This window comes from Neoarius graeffei, chromosome 12, assembly GCF_027579695.1.
Source record: "Neoarius graeffei isolate fNeoGra1 chromosome 12, fNeoGra1.pri, whole genome shotgun sequence".
NCBI lineage: Eukaryota > Metazoa > Chordata > Actinopteri > Siluriformes > Ariidae > Neoarius > Neoarius graeffei.
Genome location: NC_083580.1, coordinates 39,290,620 through 39,312,190, shown reverse-complemented (window position 1 = coordinate 39,312,190; position 21,571 = coordinate 39,290,620). Strand labels below are relative to the sequence as shown.

Here is a 21,571-nt window from a genome sequence, read left to right as displayed (position 1 = left end):
CTTTTCTGCCTTGACGAACAACTTGTTCTCTAGCAGGCGCTGGAGGACCTGCCGGACATGACCCCGATGTTCCTCCAGGGAGCGGGAGAAGATCAGGATGTCATCCAGGTACACGAAAACGAAGATGTTTAGGAAGTCCCTTAAGACATCGTTAATGAGTGCCTGGAAGACTGCGGGTGCATTGATCAGGCCGAAAGGGACCACGAGGTACTCGTAGTGACCAGTGGCGATGTTAAAGGCTATCTTCCACTCGTCCCCCTCCCTGATCCTGATGAGATGGTATGCATTGCGTATATTTAGCTTGGTGATTACCTTGGCTCCCTGGAGTAGTTCAAAGGCCGTGTTCATGAGTGGTAGTGGGTAGCGGTTCTTGACCGTGATGGCGTTGAGACCCCGATAGTCAACGCAGGGGTGAAGAGACTTGTCCTTCTTTTCCATGAAGAAGAATCCCGCCCCTGCTGGGGAAGAGGAAGGACGGATGATCCCAGCTGCCAAAGATTCGGAGATGTACTTCTCCATGGCTTGCCTTTTGATGGAAGAGAGTAGAGTCATCCTTTGGGTGGCGCTGTCCTGGGTAGGAGGTCGATTCCACCATCATAGGGTCTGTGAGGAGGGAGGGACACTGCTCGGGTCTTGGTGAAAACAAGTTTGAGATCCAGATATTCCAAAGGCACGTGAGAGAGGTCGGGGAACTCACTGGCTGAAGGCTGCGGTGGTTTGGTGGGAGGCAGAGTGGAGTTCAGACAGGAAGCTAGGCAGGACTGGTTCCAGCCTAGGATGGTGTTGTCAGCCCAGTTAAGGTGGGGGTTGTGCTGCATTAACCATAGTAATCCAAGGACGATGGGTACGTGGGGGTTGTTCATGACGTGAAGCTGGATGGTTTCTGAGTGGTTACTGGAAATCCTTAGGGTGAGCGGGGTGATAAGGTGGGTGATGTTGGTCAAGCCAGTGCCATTGAGTGTCAGGACAGTGAGAGGGACATCAAGAGCAAGCAGCAGGATTCACAGACGCTTGGCAGTGGCGGAGCAGATCAGGTTCCTGTCCCGCCCCTGAGTCGACGAGGGCCTGGAGGTGGTGATGCTGGTTGTCACAGATAATGATGACAGGAAGTAACGGACGCTTAGCGGGGGACTGGTTCCAAGCGTTGCCCACCAGGGCCCCTTGATTCACTGGTGGGCTCGTCCTTTTAGCGGGCAGGCTCAACAGATGTGCCCCAGCTGACGGCAGTAGAAGTAGGCCCCCGTGCTCCGCCGGCGATGTTGCTCTTCTGCTGACACCCGAACCCGGTCTACCCACATGGGTTCGACGGATGCGGCGGGAGGTGGAGAGGAGGAATCTGGGGCGGTTCTTCTCTCTCCTCCATTGCTGGATTCTAGCATCAATGTGGTTGGCAAGGTCCATGAGGCTGGAGAGGTCTGACGGCAGTTCCCGTGATACCAATTCGTCCTTGATGGCGTCGGACAAGCTGTGCAGGAATGCATCGATCTGGGCATTCTCGTTCCAACCGCACGAAGCCGCCAACGTCCAGAACTCGATGGCGCAATCCGAGGTAGACCGGGACCCTGCCGCAGCTCCATGAGCTCTCTGGTCGCCTCCCGGCCAGACAGGGAGCAGTCGAAAGTTCACCTCATCTCCTCGGAGAAATCCTTGAAACTGGAACAAAAGGGTGCATTGGCATCCCAGACTGCTGTTCCCCACTCTCTGGCCTTGCCGATGAGGAGCGTTATTATATATGCTACCCAGGAGCATTCTGTGGGGAAGGCCAGAGGTTGCAGTTCTAGGATCAATGAACATTGAGACAAAAATTATCTGCAAGTACCTGGTTCTCCATTGTAGGGCTGAGGTGCTGGAAGTCTCAGTTTGTGGAGAAAGGCGGTGGCAGGAGCTGAAGTAGGTGATGGCTGAGCGGGGTTAGGCACGGCTTGACAGCACTGCATTCTGCATGGTGAGAAGGTTGAGTGTGTTGGACAGGGTGGCGAGGTTCTGGGTAATTTGTTGTAGGTCTTGCTAGTGGGTCCTGAGGAGAGTCCCTTGCTGCTGTATAGCCATTCTCAGATGGGTCAGTTCTGCTGGATCCATGTTGGTCAGAACATACTGTTACGGGTGGTGGAGGTATTGTGAGACAGGATCCAAAAGCAGAACACGACTCAGACAGTAATCCAATAAATGAGGTGGTTTTAATCCAGGAAAAAAATAGCAAAAATAGTCCATGTAAAAAAGGAGACAAAAACTTGACAAAACAAATGAGGCAGACAAGGACAAGAAAAACACTAGTGCAAAAAACCATGAACAAGAAAAAAAACGCTAGTGCAAAAAACCATAAATGAGAAAAAGCTAGTGCAAAAAACCATGAACAAGGGAAAAACACTGGAGAGAAAAAAACATGAAAAAGCATTAAGGCACAGAAATGGCTAGGGAAAACAAACTAGACGTTCTGGCAAAAACAGAATCTGATAACGGCTTATTTATACACAGCAGTGAAAACCAGGAGGTGAATACAGGTGAGAGGGAATTCCTGTCCTGGATCCAGATCGGTGCTGGCATGAGAGATCCATAATCTCCGGAGCGGATGTCTGGGGCGGAGCATGACAATGCCCTATTGATTTTGGTATGTTCTCGTGTGTGAGGGCCCTTTATTGCCACTAGCAGCTATATTTATTATTATTATTTTATTTCTCTTTGGAAAAACTCGTTTTTGAGTCACTTGCAATGCTTGAAATTTTATGAATTTTGGCAAACTGATCAAATGTGCGTAAAATCACAAAGTTACACTGAGCTAGGGACTGGGTGTGGTCCCAGTAGTTTATAACTCCTTCTAGGCAGTTTGTTGGATTCATGCCATATTTGGTATATATCATGTCAACATGTTGCTGATCTTAAATTGTGAACGGATTTGCAATATCTTGCAAGATACTGCAATGTCAAACCAATAAATTTATACGTTGCACCACGCAAACACAAGTGTGTCATAAATTCACCATGCATTGCCTGAAATGGCTCAAACTTCACAGGTTATACAATATCTTGGTTATGAAGAAATCCACATGCCCAAAGACACTCTCAGTATAGCGCCACCATTTGGACATGAACAGTAATGACTCCATTGCCAAAACACGTGTTACATTTGACATGTGTAACAAAACTCAGGAAATTTTATGCACCCTTGAAAATAGGGCAAAAGTTTATTATTCTTAGGTTATTTGCCTTGGGTGAGGCTAGAAGACATTATAGTGCCCCCAAACATTTTGGATTTAAATTTATAACTTTGGATGTCACAACATTCATCCAATGTTCATGAGTTTTAGAGGGAACATTGTCTTCACTAAGACAAGCATATTTCCCATTGGTTTGCATTAGCTCCACCCAACACGAAGTCAGCCATTTTTGGAATTTGTGATGTTTTAACCTATATTTTACATACTCTTTTGCACTTCTCCTAGGCAGTTCATTGATTTTCCTTAAAAGTTGGTAGGAATAAACTTCAGACACACATGATGACAAATTGCAAAGGAATAGTGGATATCTCAAATAAGGATGTAATGGCGGCCAATGTTTAATGGAATATGGGATTTTGAAAATTTTCTGCACTGTTCTGAGGGGCTTACGATGGCTAAAAACACATGGAACCTACCTCTGACATTTGTTGTGGAATATCTTTTGAGGCAATATTGTAAATTAGTGTCGGTTGGCCTCAGCTACATAGTGCCCCATTTCAAAACTTTTTGCTTTGGTTGCCACACAGCTTGTTCAATGTTCATGATTTTTGGAGGGAACATTGTCCTCACTAAGGCCAACATATTTCTCTTTGGTTTGCATTAGCTCCGCCGAACAGGAAGTCAGCCATTTTGGAATCTGTGATGTTTTAACCTATTTTTTACACTCTTTTGCACTTCTCCTTCGCAGTTCATTGTTTTTTCTTGAAAGTTGGTACATACAAACTTCAGACATATGGAATGATAAATTGTGAAGGAATAGTGGATAGCTCAAAAACAAGTTGGCAGGCAGAGAAAAAAGAAGAAGATGAAAAAAACAATAGGCCTCGAGTGTGAGGGCCCTTTATTGCCGCTAATAGCTATATATTTTTTGGTATTTTTTACAAGTTTTGCATTTATTAAATTTAATATCATTATTGCATTTATTGATTTTCCCCACTTTTCAATATTATGTGCTATCTAGTGTTTATTCCTGACATATAAAAACATTTTAAATAAATAAATATATAATTTTTAATAAATAAATGTTTTTTTAAAATACATAAAAGTTTAAATCAATAATACATTAAAATGTGGACATTTGATGTAATATTTCAACTGTAATGAAATGTAAAATAAAAGGGTGTCTTTCTGGAAAATCTGCACAAGAATCCATTTTATTTAATAAACCTTTTAAGATGAAGATACATGATATAAGATGCATTTAGCTTAAAAGCAAATGATATATGCATATGACCATAGTGCATATTTTACTGGGTAAGATTTAAGACTGTTATTTTTCACTCTCCCACAATGCTTTGTACAGCTGGAAACACTCTGAGGTCAGCAGAAAGCAGGTTTTATAGTCTAATCAGATCAGAGTGCCTGAGATGAAATGTGCACAAAGAATGAGAAGATCTTTCTTCTTATGATCATAAATGCAAATGGTGAATCAATTATGCTACAAGTGCATAGCAAGTCATAACTCCTGAGCCATTATTAATATGTGATAGAAACACAGTGAGCATATTCTCTGTGTCATTAGGATGCAATACATTAATGAATTAGAATTATTAAAATGGGGCAATATTATATGGCTGGAGTGGCAGTTAATTACTGATATAAATGTGAAATGACTTCCACCTATTGGGGAATTGATGTAGTAATATAATATCCAGCAATACTTATCACTAATTGCATATGCGTATTTGTGGGCAATTGTGATGTATTACTGTGAGAAAAACATTGATGAGCTTAGCATACGGAGATGCAACTGAGATTATCATGTAGTGCTTACATTTGCATTTGCATCATCTAAAATTATTTGAGCTATTGAACATTTAATTAAATCAAATGATTTTTATTAGTAAGAGTATGAGGAATTCACGTTGTTATTACCAGACTTCTTAAAACAACGTAGGAATTTTATTTTCACTGATTTTAAGGTTTCTTATTTTAAATAGTATACCATGTAGCCTATTTGCACTGTTGTCCTATGCTTAGAAATATGCATATACTCATTCATTTTCTATGCTGCTTATTGCAGGTTGCAGGTGAGCTGGAGCCAATCCCAGTTGACAGTGGGTGAGAGGCAGGATACACCCTGAACAGATCATGGGGCTAACATAGAGAGACGGACAACCATTCCCACTCACATTCACACCTATAGGCAATTTAGAGTAGCCAGTTGACCTAATCCATGTCTTTGGACTGTGGGAGGAGAACGCCAAACTTTACACACCAAACTACCCTGGTCGACCAGCAGGACTGAACCTGGAACCTGCTTGATGTGAGGTGACAGTGCTAACCATTGTGTTGCCTAGATACATACTTTTGATGTAATTATAATCAGTTATATTGCTGTAGGGCGGCACGGTGGTGTAGTGGTTAGCGCTGTCGCCTCACAGCAAGAAGGTCCGGGTTCGATCCCCGTGGCCGGCGAGGGCCTTTCTGTGCGGAGTTTGCATGTTCTCCCCGTGTCCACGTGGGTTTCCTCCGGGTGCTCCGGTTTCCCCCACAGTCCAAAGACATGCAGGTTAGGTTAACTGGTGACTCTAAATTGACCGTAGGTGTGAATGTGAGTGTGAATGGTTGTCTGTGTCTATGTGTCAGCCCTGTGATGACCTGGCGACTTGTCCAGGGTATACCCCGCCTTTCACCCGTAGTCAGCTGGGATAGGCTCCAGCTTGCCTGTGACCCTGTAGAAGGATAAAGCGGCTAGAGATAATGAGATGAGATGAGATATTGCTGTACCATAACATTTACTAACATAACATTTATTAACATAACACCACTCTTATCATGATCATACTGGTATACTGTCATGCTATTAGCTGAGCTTAACAATGTGCCATACTGATTCAAAATGAAAGATTTCTGAACATTTTGTTAGCATCAGATCATCATGTAGCATATACCATGTACTGTACTGGTTTCAGAATAAAATGATTTAAATTAATTCGAAGAAAAACGCAGAACAAATGGCCACAGACAAGAAGGAACTTTAATTAAAGATTGTGAAAGTTGAAAATTTATCTTACAGTTCAAAGTTAATTAGAAAATGATCATTTTTACAGTAGCTTTAATTTTATATCATTTCCCTCCCCAGCAATATATAACCACACACATGTAGTGTCCAGTTTTATAACAAGTTGTGGGAACAAACTTCAAATAATATGAAATTGGGTTTCTGTGCCAATTGATAAAGTGTCTTCCTCCATGATGAATAATAAATGCTATGCCTTGGAAAATGTTTAATAGAATAAATAAATAAATAGAAATATCTATGGCGAGTTTACTACAAAGAAGCCGGTTCAGAAGATCACGTGATTCTGAGAGTATTGTGTGGGGAAGAAATGGCAGTTCAGGAATTTTACAAATACATCAGTAATAGATCAGATTTCTATGGGATTTTGTGCTGTTTTTAACACCCTTACAAGCAAACCCTTGCCAAGTCACTTTTTACTTTTTGACAACCTACCCAGCAAAATCAACAGCAACAAAATGGAGATGAGCATCTGCATTTTTAAGGCATTTTAACTGCTGGTGGATGTAAGAAAACTTTGAACATGGATAAGAATAATTAAAAAGAAAAAGATATTGTACACAATGTGCATAAAACAACATCTCAGAAATGTGAAGCAAAGCAAAATAAAGTATATATATATATATTTATATTTTTATATAGGCAATACACTGAGTGAATAAGGTCCAAGAGTCTAATATTTCACAAATTTTGCCACATGATACAAAAATCTAACATAAAAGGTAAGACAAAATTTCATTAACTTACAAATGGTATAAAAATAAACCCCTGGCCTTATGTGGATGGGACTAACAATATTGGTGTTAACCTAAACATGAAACTGATGTAGGACACAAAATCACAATGTATCGACAAAAATGTGGACAACTGAAACACACATACACAAAAAAAAATCATGTCATATCATAACAAACATGAATAAAGATCAATGAATAAAAACAATGTATAAAATCTAAGTGATACATACATTATACTAGATGGGTATTTTACATAATCCATTGTGATAAAATCTTGATGTTCCACAAGATCAGATGTATAAGTGAAAGTAGTTGTATAAAGCTGCCTTCTTTGTGATGTACAAATATATTTCAAACAATAACTTTGGCAAAGTAAAAGAGAAAATCTAGCAAAACAAATTTGCATACTTATTAATTTGTACAAAGACATGTTTAAAAATAACAACAAAAATATAGCAATAATTAATTATGATATCCTATGATTGGTAAGAGAGGCCTGTAACTTTCACAGTGTTCAAGCTGCTCGTATATTAATTCCCGATAATTCATTCCTCCCCTCTGATGTATTATTAGGACAATCAGGTAAACTGCGTTGATTAGAAACAGCATAGGTCCAACATTAACCCATTAAAATCAGCTAATCAACTAACCTTTCCTGTCACATTCTCACATTCAAATCTTCATTTCTACACACAGGGTATAATGGACTCTACAACTGAAAAACCAAATATAGTCACAGTTACTTCACAAAAAAAATAAAATAAATAAAATAAAGAAAAAAAATTCTGAGGAACATTCAAGGAATCTTTAAATCTGAAATGACAAAACCACAAAATCACATTCCTTCATAAACATTTTGTAAATGGTGGCAACAAACAATTCAAATGTTTTGAGGGTATGTATTCCTCTGAGCTTTGTATATTGGCTTTAGGTATTATAAACTGTTTTATTGGTGTTTTTTGTATCCTATAAAGTTGATTTTGTGCAGTTAGCAATCATGTATTTTTCTTGAACTATTTTTTTTTTCTTGCATGATCATGTATTAAAGAAAGAGCTCATGGCAGTTAAAGATAGTGTGCAAAGCATAGTGGAGGTTCTAGCTTGGCAACTGATTTTTTTTTTTGACAATAGCATATTGCATGTTAGGTTTGATACTTGATGCATAGTCAGTCAGTCACTGATGTTTGATGCTGATTTGAGATTTCTGGGGAATTTAAAGCTTTAAATGGGAAGCTCACATTGTTTTTACATTTCAGTATGAATCTCTCTATGACAAAGTGAGATTGTGATAACTTTGATTAAGAACGTATGCTATATTAGAGAACTTTGGAGAACTGTGGCAAAGACTCCATGCTGGATTGAAAAAGCAATCACCACATTGAAAAACAAACAAACAAAAACAAGAAATATAATCAGTACACATAAACAGTATTGCTTCTCACTAGTGACATGTTCCACATTGAAAAGCAAAACCTTGATCTCCTTCATGAAAAACAATCAGCAGGGAAAATATTTTACAAGAATAAAATGCTGAAGTTGTGAAGTGAACATACTGTATTGTACCTTCATCAGTATGTAGGATCTGTGCCACACTGAAAGGCAATCGGTATCCAGTCACAGATATCAAGCTTTTCAAAAGTACTCATAAAACATGATAAGATTCATGATTAAATATACTCACAGCTCAGAGGAGTATAGTTATTTTATTATCACTAACAAAGTAAGCAAGGATTTATTTGACACAATTTCAAAGTAAGTGAGGAATAGGATGACATTTATCAGTGAAATTGTTCAATGCTGTAATTGATTGTTGTACATTGTCCACATGTCACTAATGAAAAGAAATACTGTCTGTGTTGCATTTCACTGTGAAATAACAATAATTAAAAAAAAAAAGATGTATCAATGCCTTGTGCTCCATGTTCCTGGGATAGACTCTAGAACCACAGTGACCCTGATCAGGATAAAGTACTTATTGAAGCGGAATGAATAAATGTAATGTGATCAGCTGCAATATTCTGTGGGTGGCAGGACACACATGTGCATATGTTACATGCACAACACAAAAATAATATACCAATTCTTCATTGGCACATAAAATCATAGCTAATTATGCATGAGGCTTTGAACCGTTAGTGGGCCATGTTAGAGGATATACACAAACTCACACGGTGCACATTTACTATAGAAGATATGCTTGAGGCTGTTATGCTCAAGAATTCCTTTTGTTTCTTCGCTATGCCTACTCTTTGTGCTGTAATTGGATGTGGGCACAACTCTATTTGACACAAGGGGACTTATAAGTTCTTTAGAATTCCAGCAATTATAAATAATCAAGGAGAAAAAACAAGAGCATCCACGGAGTCCACGGAGCATAGATGTCAATGGTTGTCCAACATAAACCGGGCTGATCTAAGCGATGAGAAAGCAAAAAACACGAGTCTGCAGTGAACATTTTATTAATGGTAAGTGCTATGAACTAGTTATTAATGAAAGATCGCAATATATAAAAAATATTGGATCGTTTAATAGCCTGGTAGTGCAGACACTTACCGCTGTCAAACGTGATAAAGCCGTGATCAATGAGTGTGTGATCCAATAATCAAAGGCTTCTATGTTTATTTCATTTTAAAGAGCTGTATGTAATTTTTGATGACACTGCTTTTATTTTGCTTTTTCTTTGCATTAGGAAAACCAGCTGATCTCTACAATTTTATGGATCCAGACTGGGCTCCAACACAAAATATGGGCCACAACAAAATCAAAGATGGTACTAAAGTGGTAGCTCGAAATGCTAGGCTTATAGAGTGCAGAAAGAAACAAAATTATTGAAGAATCTTCCCAAATGATCACAGAGTCAATCGAACAGAACAAGATTTATGTCAGTCCACTACCTCAAATACTGTAGTTTCCTCGCCCAGTGAGTGCTCTTTTATAACTAAATATATAGTGTGTTAGATAAATATCTTTTGAAGCAGTCAAAATGGTTGTTTTTAAAATAGACTTGAGAAATGACTACAAACTTCTAAATGTAACTCCTCTTTACCTTCCAGTCTGTACTCTTACCACTGTATATCTTACCACGGTGTCAAGCCAAGCCAAAGTCCTTCCCATGCCAAGTGGCACATAGGGTGGCACCATATGTATGTATGTATATGTATGTATGTACATACATATACATACATACGGTGTATATGTATATATGTATGTATATCCTACTGTATGTCCTCCAACATGGTGGCGGTCAATGACACAAGCAGTTTTGGTCACATGGTTGCAAACAAATAATATTGATATACTTGGGACAAGAAATCAGCTGCAGATCATCAGCACAACAATTAGGGCATGATGCTGTAATTAACCAGAAATTGCATTTCAATGTGTTATGATTTCTACTGGTGTGAGTAAAATGTATCACAAAGGGGAATTGCATTTATTTCTGACACAAATTCAGCATTTCATTTATAAAACCTGTTGATTGTTTTTCATTATAGAGATGTAAGAACAATGCAGTCTGCATGGTCACAAATGAAAAGGAATCATTTGTGGGTATTGCATTGTATGTTATTTCACCGGTGTGATTGCATGTAATGTTCTCTATATGTCTTGAGAAGTGATTCTTAACTGAAATTGTTGGTTACTTGAACACAATGAACCACTGAAATTCAGGGTCTTGTAATGGTGGAACAAAAAGTGTTGAACTCTCTCCATTTACGCTTGCAATATGCCAAAACACAATTCATAGTTTTGAACAAAAACTGGTTTTTGTCATCCTCAGAATTTTAGAGAATTTTGATGAATACAGGCCCTGGTCAATTGGCCTGGTTTTCATTCAGTTGCTCTGATGGCTAGTAGTAGCTGCAATTTTCACATGCTAATTTGTTGATATGGTGTGATGAAACCCCATTTCATCTAGCTGGAAATAACAATAAAAATACATCTTTGCATTGTGTGACCCTGACTCCCATGAAAAACATTGTAAACCAATCTGAATTGGTAAAGCGATTTATCTTAAGCAAGTTTTGAAAAATCAGTGCAATTCATTTTTGTTTTACTCTCTTTTTTGTAAATTCTGTTTTCTGATTAATTTGACTCTAGGTGATAATGACTGAATAAAGTTCCATGTTTGGTGTGATATTTTAAAATTGCCTCTCCTCAATAATCCTTCATTTAGCAAACAAAATCATAAATTAAAAAAAAAACAACAACAACATTGTAGTTCATGTACTTTGTGTCTCACATTTCATTTTCCTTCCACAAAAACACAAGAATTCAGATGTCAATCCAAAATTCAACATGTTAAATAAATAGAACTGTTCTACATGTGGGGTTTGGGCTAATAAGCGCTGCATGGACACTATATTAAAATTGGTCAATCAGTTCCATACAAACTTCAACATCAAAACTTCATACAATAGTCCAGGTTGTGTTTTTTTCTTCTATCATTTTAAAGGTGATTTTATTTATTTATTTTTTTTTTAAAAAGGGCCTGAGTTTAAAGTGATCCTTCAGAGAGTGACTGCAGGGTCAGTCAACAACCGGAGTCTTCTGGACACATATAGGGAGACCAGTGCCAGGAAAGAGTGTGTCCTGGGTTCTCTCTCTCTCTCTCTCTCTCTCACACACACACACACACACACACACACACACACACACACTACATAGGAGGAACAATCATTCCAGGGATTGCTGCTGTTGTTGCTGCAAGAAAGAAAGAAAAAGATAATGAGATTCAATTCAGTTTAATTCATTAACCATTCATTCCTTTACTGGCAATAAATCTTACATCTCAGGATGAGACAGCAATGTGTGAAACATGTCACAAACAGTCCATGTGTGTGAAAGACAGGGAAAGTGGAGAGATATGTAAAAAGCGCATGTTTGCTGTCAAACCTTGTTTCATATTTTCTCTATAATATCTCTCTCATAATCTCAGAACTGGGGCAGCACGGTGGTGTAGTGGTTAGCGCTGTCGCCTCACAGCAAGAAGGTTCTGGGTTCGAGCCCCGTGGCCGGCGAGGGCCTTTCTGTGCGGAGTTTGCATGTTCTCCCCGTGTCCGCGTGGGTTTCCTCCGGGTGCTCCGGTTTCCCCCACAGTCCAAAGACATGCAGGTTAGGTTAACTGGTGACTCTAAATTGACCGTAGGTGTGAATGTGAGTGTGAATGGTTGTCTGTGTCTATGTGTCAGCCCTGTGATGACCTGGCGACTTGTCCAGGGTGTACCCCGCCTTTCGCCCGTAGTCAGCTGGGATAGGCTCCAGCTTGCCTGCGACCCTGTAGAACAGGATAAAGCGGCTAGAGATAATGAGATGAGATAATCTCAGAACTGTAGAACCCAGTGGCTATGAGTTTCTGTTACAGTTTAAAATGAGAGAAACTTACAAATATGTTTTCCCTGTGACAGTGCATTGGCTGAAAGAGTGTATTTGCAGTGCTTGATTATGGCTGCACAGATTCGCCTCTAATTGCTTGCACACCATTTGTTCCATTGTTTTGTCTTGTGCAGATATCATGAGGCATCATCCTGACATCAAGATGAACAACAATATGTGAGAAACACACACACACACACACACATCTTACTATTCTTGTCTTCTTTTGACATAATTATTAGTGCAGATAATTAATATTCTGGCTGCACCAAAAACGAACCACAGGCTATATGTGAGTAGTTCGGCTCTTAAACTTTTTTACAGTGCTTGTGTTTAAGTATGAAGAATATCAGTAAGTAATACTTTCACTGGGTAGGTAAATGAATAGATAGATGGATGAATGGATGGATGAGTAAATGGGTGTATTGATGGATAACAGGTATTTAGGATATGAGAGAGAGGTGACAAACATACTTCAGGAGAATGCCAAGCCCTGGAGTGCACTGGCAGAGGAGTACTTGTTAGAGTCCACAAAAGACTGATCTGAAGGGAGGAGTGGGGAATAGAGAAAATGTAAAAGAAGAACAAGAGATATTAAGAGAGTTTCAAAAGGAGGAAAGAGAACCAGAAAATCAAATTCAGACCTGGGCCTGTATTCATCAAAATTCTCTAAAATTCTGATGACAAAATTTTGGTCACATAAGTTCAACTAGAAGGTCACTGGGTAGAGTGCATACTTCCATCAAGACACATATTATCAACATCAAAATCAAATCACTTGAACCTAGGATAATACTAAAGTTGTATACGAAATTTAATCAAAATCCATTCACTACTTTTTGAGTTATGTTGGGAACAGACACAAAAAAATCCTGGATGCACATACATATCTGGATTTGTACCAAAATCTAATCAATTGTTCCTTGGCCCATGGTCCACCTTTCCTCAAAATTTCATCAAAATCCATCATTACTTTTTGAATTACACAGAAAACAGACAAAAAAAAAAATCCTGGATCCACACACGTCTGGATTTGCATCAAAATCTAATCAATTGTTCCTTGGCCCATGGTTCACATTTCCTCAAAATTTAATAAAAATCTGTTCACTACTTTTTGAGTTACATTGGGAACAGTCAGACAAAAAAATAAAACCAACCAACCAAACAAACAGATGGAGGCAAAAACATAACCTCCTCCTCCAATTCATAATACACAAGAGTACTGAAAACTCAAAAGTTTAGGAGAACTGGGCTGGATGCCTGGCCCCCTAATTTTAAGAGTACTGAAGAATTTAGGAGAAATAAAGGAGGAATTGACAAATCTTGTGACACAGGAAATAATAAACAGACAGGCAGAGGATATTCTGGTATTCTGGCTCATAGACACTCTTAACATGAGACTTAGGAGTAATTCTGAGAGGCTGGATGAATACAGGCCCTGATGTAGATGCTGAGTGTGAAACTGTGCAACACAATGCAGGAGTTGGAGAAAGATGCCATTTGATGTTTTTGGTTTGGTTGCTGAGAATAATACATTCAATAACCTTTGATATAGATATACAAATAAACTTGACTTGAGATACCCTGAAAGTCTTAAATGAGACTTAATTTTTTCCCAATGCAATGTTAGACATTAATGATATTATTCCTGAATGTCTTTTTTATATTGTCATTTAATATTATACCACCCTAAAAAATTAAATAAAAAATTGCGGAACGTAGAAAAAGATCAGCTGTACCTTGGAGGCCATTGGCATTGGTGCTGGTGCATGTGGGTGGAGGAGAGCTCTGAGGCCGCACCACAGGAGCAAATGCGCTCTTCTGTTTCACTGCTGACACCATGTTTGCTGGAGAGAAGGAGAAAATTCCAGAGGAGCTGCTGCAGTTGGATGGCAAACTGGTGGATGAAGCCATGGTGGGACTGGAAGGAACAACTGTGGGAGTGAAAACAAACAAGAATGTTCATGGCAGGGAAAGGAGAAAGCATAGGAAATATTTGTGATGTGCTTTGGCAGTTCACAAAAATATCCCCATTAAAATAAACTGAACTGTATTTGATAGGAAACATTTATACTAATAATTGTACTTTCTATACCAACATCCAAATTAATATCTCACAAAAGATATTGCCTTAAGCAACATAGACTGCTCCCGTCTCACAGCTCAAGGGTCCCTGGTTCAATTCTTAGCTCAAGTTTCTGTACATGTGGAGTTTCACATGTTCTCCCTATGCTTGTGTGGGTTTCCTCTGGGTTCTCTGGATTCCTCCCATTGTCCAAAACATGGCAGTAGGCAGATTATATATGCTAAATTGTCTGTAGGTGTGAATGAGTGCGTGAATCTATGTGTGCATGGTCCCATGTGATGGTCTGGCATCCCATCCGATCATCTGAGGCTCCTGATCCACTGTGACCCTAACCAAGATAAAGTTGGGACTGAAGTTATGAAAAGTTGAAAAGAAGAATGAATAAAAACTTAGTATTCTTTGGTGATATTTCTAAAAGGCAATAAAGGTTTTCACTGTACCACAGTGCAAAGACTTCATTGGCTTTCTGTTGTTGGTGTTACGGTAGCTATGAGCACCTTGGTTTTGTTGATGCTGATGCATAGTCCAGTTGATGTGGCATATCCATCCAGTAGATCTACCTTGTCTTGCATCTGTTTGTGGGTGTGTGGCAGCAGTAAAGATAAATAGAGCAAGTCGAGGAAGTTGAGGATTTCACCTACCTTGGCAGCCTCACAGACAGCACAGGAGGAACAGAAAAGGATGTAAGAGCCAGAATGAGAAAAGCTAGGACAGCCTTTGTAATGCTGGGAAACACCTGGAAGGCACGCAACATCTTGACCTCCACAAAACTAGGAATCTTCAACTCATCTCATCTCATCTCATTATCTCTAGCCGCTTTATCCTTCTACAGGGTCGCAGGCAAGCTGGAGCCAATCCCAGCTGACTATGGGCGAAAGGCAGGGTACACCCTGGACAAGTCGCCAGGTCATCACAGGGCTGACACATAGACACAGACAACCATTCACACTCACATTCACACCTACGGTCAATTTAGAGTCACCAGTTAACCTAACCTGCATGTCTTTGGACTGTGGGGGAAACCGGAGCACCCGGAGGAAACCCACGCGGACACGGGGAGAACATGCAAACTCCACACAGAAAGGCCCTCGCCGGCCCCGGGGCTCGAACCCAGGACCTTCTTGCTGTGAGGCGACAGCGCTAACCACTACACCACCGTGCTGCCCGGAATCTTCAACTCAAATGTGAAATCAGTTTTGTTGTATGGGGCAGAAACTTGGGGAATAACAAAAACACTCCTAAAGAAGATCCAGCCTTTTGTCAACAGATGCCTACATAGGATCCTAAGGATATGGTGGTCAGTAAATATTACCAATGAAGAGTTGCTAACAAGAACAAAAGAGACAACCATGGTAACCAAAATACAGTGAAGAAATTAGAGGTGGATTGGCCACACCCTATGGAAACCTAGGAAGAACATCAAAAGACAAGCATTACAGTGGAACCCCCAGTGGAAAAGAAAGTGCAGTTGCCCCTGGACTACCTGGAGACGGAACAAAATAGCAGTGATGCAGACAGCTGGCTACACCTGGAAGCAGTTGGAGAAAGAGGCACGGAACAAGACAAAGTGAAGGAGGACTGTCAGTAGCCTATGTTCCTCTTTGGAACCACAGGCTTAAGGTTAAGGAAAGTGCAAAGAGGTTTAAGAGTATTAAAGGAGGTTTTGGACCAGGGGCTCATGGTCAATTTCCAACATCACCACATTTCTTCCAAGACATTCATTCCATACTGGATAAAAGTAGACCCCATAAGTCAGTGAAAAAGGTTAAGGTTTTTTATTTGTCATTTCAAACATATACAGTTGGTACAGTATACAGTTAAAACAAAACAACATTTCTCCAGGACCATGATGCTACATTAGACATCACAGGACTACAATCTACAATTAAACATTACAGGACTACAATCTACAACATACATAAAGTGCAAGAGTTCAATGAGTGCAACACTGCAGACAATAAACAACACAAACAACATAAAGTGCAGACAGCAGGAGGGTGAAGAGATTGTGTGAGGGGTGTATGGGGTCGACCATAATGCTGGTGGCTTTCCGGATGAAGTGTGTGGTGTAAATGTCCATGATGGAGGGAAGAGAGACTCTGATGATCTTCTCAGCTGTCCTCACTATTCGCTGTAGGGTATTGCAATCCGAGATGGTGCAATTCCCAAACCAGACTGTGATGCAGCTGTTCAGAATGCTCTCAATAGAATGTTCTGTGTAGAATATTGTGAGGATGGGTGATGTGAGATGGGTATTCCTCAGCCTCTGTAGGAAGTAGAGACACTGCTGGGCTGTCTTGACTATGGAGCTGGTGTTGAAGGACGAGGTGAGATTCTCTGGCAGATGAAAACCAATGAATTTAGTGCTCTTGACATGCTCCACAAGTGAGCCATCAATGTACAGTGGAGGGTGGTCACTCCATGTTCTTCTGAAGTCAACAACCATCTATTTGGTTTGTCCACAATCAGAGACAGGTTGTTGACTCTGCACCAGTCCGATAGCTGTTGTACCTCCTCTCTATATGCTGACTCGTCGTTCTAACTGATGAGACCCACCACAGTCGTGTCATCAGCAAACTTGAAGATGTAGCAGAGTGAATAGCAGTAGACTGAGCCCACAGCCTGGGGGGGCCCAGTGCTCAGCATGGTGGTGGTGGAAGTTCTGCTCCCAATCTAGACTGACTGAGGTCTCTCAGTCAGGACATCCAGGATCCAATTGCAGAGGGAGTTGTTCAGGCTCAGCTTTCCAATTAGCTGCTGAGGGATGATTGTATTGAATACTGAACTGAAGACTATGAACAGCATTTGTACAGTGGTTCTTGAAAGTTTGTGAACCCTTTAGAATTTTCTATATTTCTGCATAAATATGGCCTAAAACATAATCAGATTTTCACACAAGCCCTAAAAGTAGATAAAGAGAACCCAGTTAAACAACTGAGACAAAAATATTATACTTGCTCATTTATTTATTGAGTAAAATGATCCAATATTACATATCTGTGAGTGGCAAAAGTATGTGAACCTCTAGGATTAGCAGTTAATTTGAAGGTGTAATTAGAGTCAGGTGTTTTCAATCAATGGGATGACAATCAGGTGTGAGTGGGCACCCTGTTTTATTTAAAGAACAGGGATCTATCAAAGTCTGATCTTCACAACACAGGTTTGTGGAAGTGTATCATGGCACAAACAAAGGAGATTTCTGAGGACCTCAGGAAAAGCATTATTGATGCTCAACAGGCTGGAAAAAGTTACAAAACCATCTCTAAATGGTTTGGACTCCACCAATCCACATTGAGACAGATTGTTTACAAATGGAGGAAATTCAAGACCGTTGTTACCCTCCCCAGGAGTGGTCAACCAAAAAAGATCACTCCAAGAGCAAGGCGTGTAATAGTCGGCAAGGACACAAAGGACCCCAGGGTAACTTCTAAGCAACTGAAGGCCTCTCTCACATTGGCTAATGTTAATGTTCATGAGTCCACCATCAGGAGAACACTGAACAACAATGGTGTGCATGGCAGGGTTGCAAGGAGAAAGCCACTGCTCTCCAAAAAGAACATTGCAGCTCATCTGCAGTTTGCTAAAGATCACGTGGACAAGCCAGAAGGCTATTGGAAAAATGTTTTGTGGATGGATGAGATCAAAATAGAACTTTTTGGTTAAAATGAGAAGTGTTATGTTTGGAGAAAGGAAAACACTGCATTCCAGCATAGAACCTTATCCCATCTGTGAAATATGGTGGTGGTCATATCATGGTTTGTGCCTGTTTTGCTGCATCTGGGCCAAGATAGCTAGCCATTGTTGATGGAAGAATGAATTCTGAAAAATATTAGTGAATTCTAAAGGAAAATATCAGGACATCTGTCCATGAACTGAATCTCAAGAGAAGGTGGGTCATGCAGCAAGACAACGACCCTAAGCACCCTAAGTTGTTCTACCAAAGAATGGTTAACAAAGAATATAAAGTTAATGTTTTGGAATGGTCAAGTCAAAGTCTTGACCTTAATCCAATCAAAATGTTGTGGAAGGACCTGAAGTGAGCAGTTCATGTGAGGAAACCCACCGACATCCCAGAGTTGAAGCTGTTCTGTATGGAGGAATGGGCTAAAATTCCTCCAAGCCAGTGTGCAGGACCGATCAACAGTTACTGAAAATGTTTAAGCCTCACTCACAACCCACCGTGTTTTGGACACGCATGGGTTGCAGGGTTTCGTAGCTCGCAGCCGTGCCGCAGGGTCGTGGTGAACCCAGTGGAAAGTTTGGGGGAGGAGTACTGACAAAGTACTTGTTGCATGCTTGACTTCCTTGAGGTGTGGGAAAAATTGCGCTGTTAGCCCATGGAAAGCGTATGTCTGATGCACGTGATCAGTGCATGTTCAGTGAGTGTGGAGTGCATGTGACTTGCATTTTACCAGTTTCCTGTGCTACGAGTAAGGGCCGAACATATGAAGCATGTGTGATGCATGTGATTAGCACATTACAATCACTCATAACTTGCGTGTGACGCAAGCCAGGAGTGGGTATAAACCAGCATGTCTGCAGCATTCTGCATCTGTCTTTCGAATGAAGAACATTGGATATTGTGGCAGCGGGGGAGTGGCCAAGCAGCAGTCTCTTAATGGAGGGCAGGGTCAGGGATGGTAAGTGGCTAAGTCATCCCACCTGCTGTCAATTAATGTGTGTGTGTTTGTTACAAGGATGGAGCATAAAAGGAGAGCAAGAGCAGAGAAAAGGAGCTCTCTCCCCGACCACAACGCATGTGTGAGTGAGTGGGTGAAAGAAGGGAAGCTGAAAAGCTAAATTAAAGTGTTTTATGCAATGATCAGCTCTCACCTGCCGTGCTTCTGTGCTCCACCCACATCAGGAAGTGTTACAGTGGTGCCGAAACCTGGGTGCACAGAAGAGAACCACCCCATGGAGTCCTCACCATTTGAAGAGCTCATCCTTGCCCTCGCTACCGCTCAGCAGAACCAGCATCAAGCGCTAATCACCCTACGAAAGGAGCAGGAGCAACGCTTCAAAGCCTTGATGCTGGCCCAGCAGGAAGATCATCAGGCGTTCCAGCACCTGCTCACGTCAGCAGGGGCGTTGACCACCGCTGCCACCACCATCATGAAAATGGGACCACAGGATGATCCAGAGGTGCTCCTCGCTCTCTTCGAGCAAGCAGCTGAGGTGTGGGGGTGGCCGCTGGAGCAGCTTGCGGCACACCTCCTCCTGCTCCTGACTGGTGAAGCGCAGCTCACAGTGCAGCAGCTCCCTGCTGACAGCTGGCTGGTTTACACTGACCTAAGGAAAGCCATCCTGCAGCGGCTCAGCTGCTCGCTGGAGCAACATCGCCAGCGCTTCCGGATGCTGGCATTGGAGGAGGTCAGCCGGCCATTTGCATTTGGCCAGCAACTCCGGGACACCTGCCAGTGATGGCTGAGGGTGGAAGACCGCAACACTGATGGGATAATCGATCTGGTGGCACTGGAGCAGTTTGTTTCTCGACTTCCGGAAGGAACGGTGGAATGGGTCCAGTGTCATCACTCAGCATTGCTGGAGCGAGCCATCAAGCTGGCGGAGGACCATCTGGAGGTGGCTCCGATGGCAGGCAGACGAGGCATCTCCCCTCACTTCTCTTCTCTCCCTCTTTTCTCCCCCTGTCTCTCGTCCCCCTCTCCACTCCGTTCCCCTGCCATGGAGGTGGTGGCTGGCCCCTCCCCAGCCAGCCCATCACACCCGGGTCCTCCCCTCTCCCTCTCATGTGTCTGTGTTGTCTCCCCCTCAGGTGAGTGATACCTATAACACCAGTGCAGAGGGAAAGCCTGGGCCTGTGTGCTGGCGCGGCAGGGAATTGGAGCATCTCCAGGGTCAGAACTCCACAAGGGAGGTGGGTGCTGTAATCTGGATCCCCGATGTGCCAGAAACCGCCCCGATCGGGCCGGAACATATCGCATACCGGTGAGTATTCAAGGGGTTACATATCACTCTTCGGTGGATTCCGGTTGTAATCAGACCTCAATTCACCAATGCCTGGTGCAAGGTGAGGCATTGGGGGGAGCACAAGTGGTGAAAGTGTTGTGTGTGCATGGGGATGTTCACCATTACCCTGTAGTGTCTGTCCATATTCTATTCCAGGGCCAAATGCATAGAATAAAGGTGGTGGTTAGTCCCTGTCTCACCCACTCGTTGGTTTTGGGTACTGATTGGCCAGGATTTAAAAAATGAATGGAATATTTAACACATAGTGGGTCCTACACTAGAAGGTCATGGGAAGATCCCAGTATGGCACTGACTGGAGAAGCTGTCACAAAGCCGTCTACATCAACACCGCGTCAGAGTGAGGAGCAGCCCGCTCCTCCTTCCTCTCTAGGGGATTCCCTTGGGGATTTTCCGTTAGAGCAGTCGCAAGATGAGACCCTGCAGCATGCGTTTGACCAAGTGAGAGTAATTGATGGTCAAACTCTTCAGCCAAGCGCAGCACCGACCTTCCCCCATTTTGCCATTATTAAAGATAGATTGTACCGAGTGACACAGGACACTCAAACTAAGGAACGAATAACCCAGTTGTTAATCCCAAAGAGCCATAGGGAACTTGTATTCCATGTGGCTCACTTTAATGCCATGGCTGGACACTTGGGGCAAGATAAAACACTAGCCCGAATAATGGCCCGATTCTATTGGCTAGGGATTTGCGAGGATGTCAGTTGGTGGTGTGCGGCATGCTGTGAATGCCAATTAGTAAATCCCGCGGCCACTCCAAAAGTGCCTTTGCGCCCTCTTCCTCTAATTGAGACCCCGTTTGACCGCATTGGGATGGATCTCATCTGGCCATTAGATCAGTCAGCATGAGGATATCACTTTATTTTAGTTCTAGTGGACTATGCAACACGATATCCGGAAGCAGTGCCTCTCCACAATATCTCAGCATGCAGTATTGTGGAAGCGCTCTTCCGCTTTATCTCCCAGGTCGGGATTCTGAAAGAAATCCTGACAGACCAAGGCACTACGTTTATGTCACACACACTGCATGAGCTGTATGGGTTACTGGGGATTAAGTCTATCCACACCAGTGTCTATCACCCACAAACAGATGGCTTAGTAGAGCGATTTAACCAAACACTCAAAAATATAATCCGTAAATTCGTAAGTG

At 41.7% G+C, this 21,571-nt stretch overlaps 1 protein-coding gene across 3 annotated transcripts in view; it reads right to left on the bottom strand.

Moving 5' to 3' along the window:
- Positions 1-6,177: 6,177 nt before the first annotated feature.
- ebf1b (EBF transcription factor 1b) overlaps positions 6,178-21,571 on the bottom strand; it is a 295,483-nt gene continuing 280,089 nt past the window's right edge. For 2 of the 3 annotated variants that reach the window (XM_060935874.1, XM_060935875.1), the window contains exons 15-17: positions 14,087-14,281; positions 12,822-12,890; positions 6,178-11,675 (exon numbers count right to left, since the gene is read on the bottom strand). In XM_060935874.1, coding sequence (XP_060791857.1) covers positions 12,823-12,890; positions 14,087-14,281 — 263 coding nt within the window. In that variant the 3' untranslated portion in view covers positions 6,178-11,675; position 12,822. The remainder of the gene's footprint in view (positions 11,676-12,821; positions 12,891-14,086; positions 14,282-21,571) is intronic. The other variant, XM_060935876.1, reaches the window with a different exon arrangement.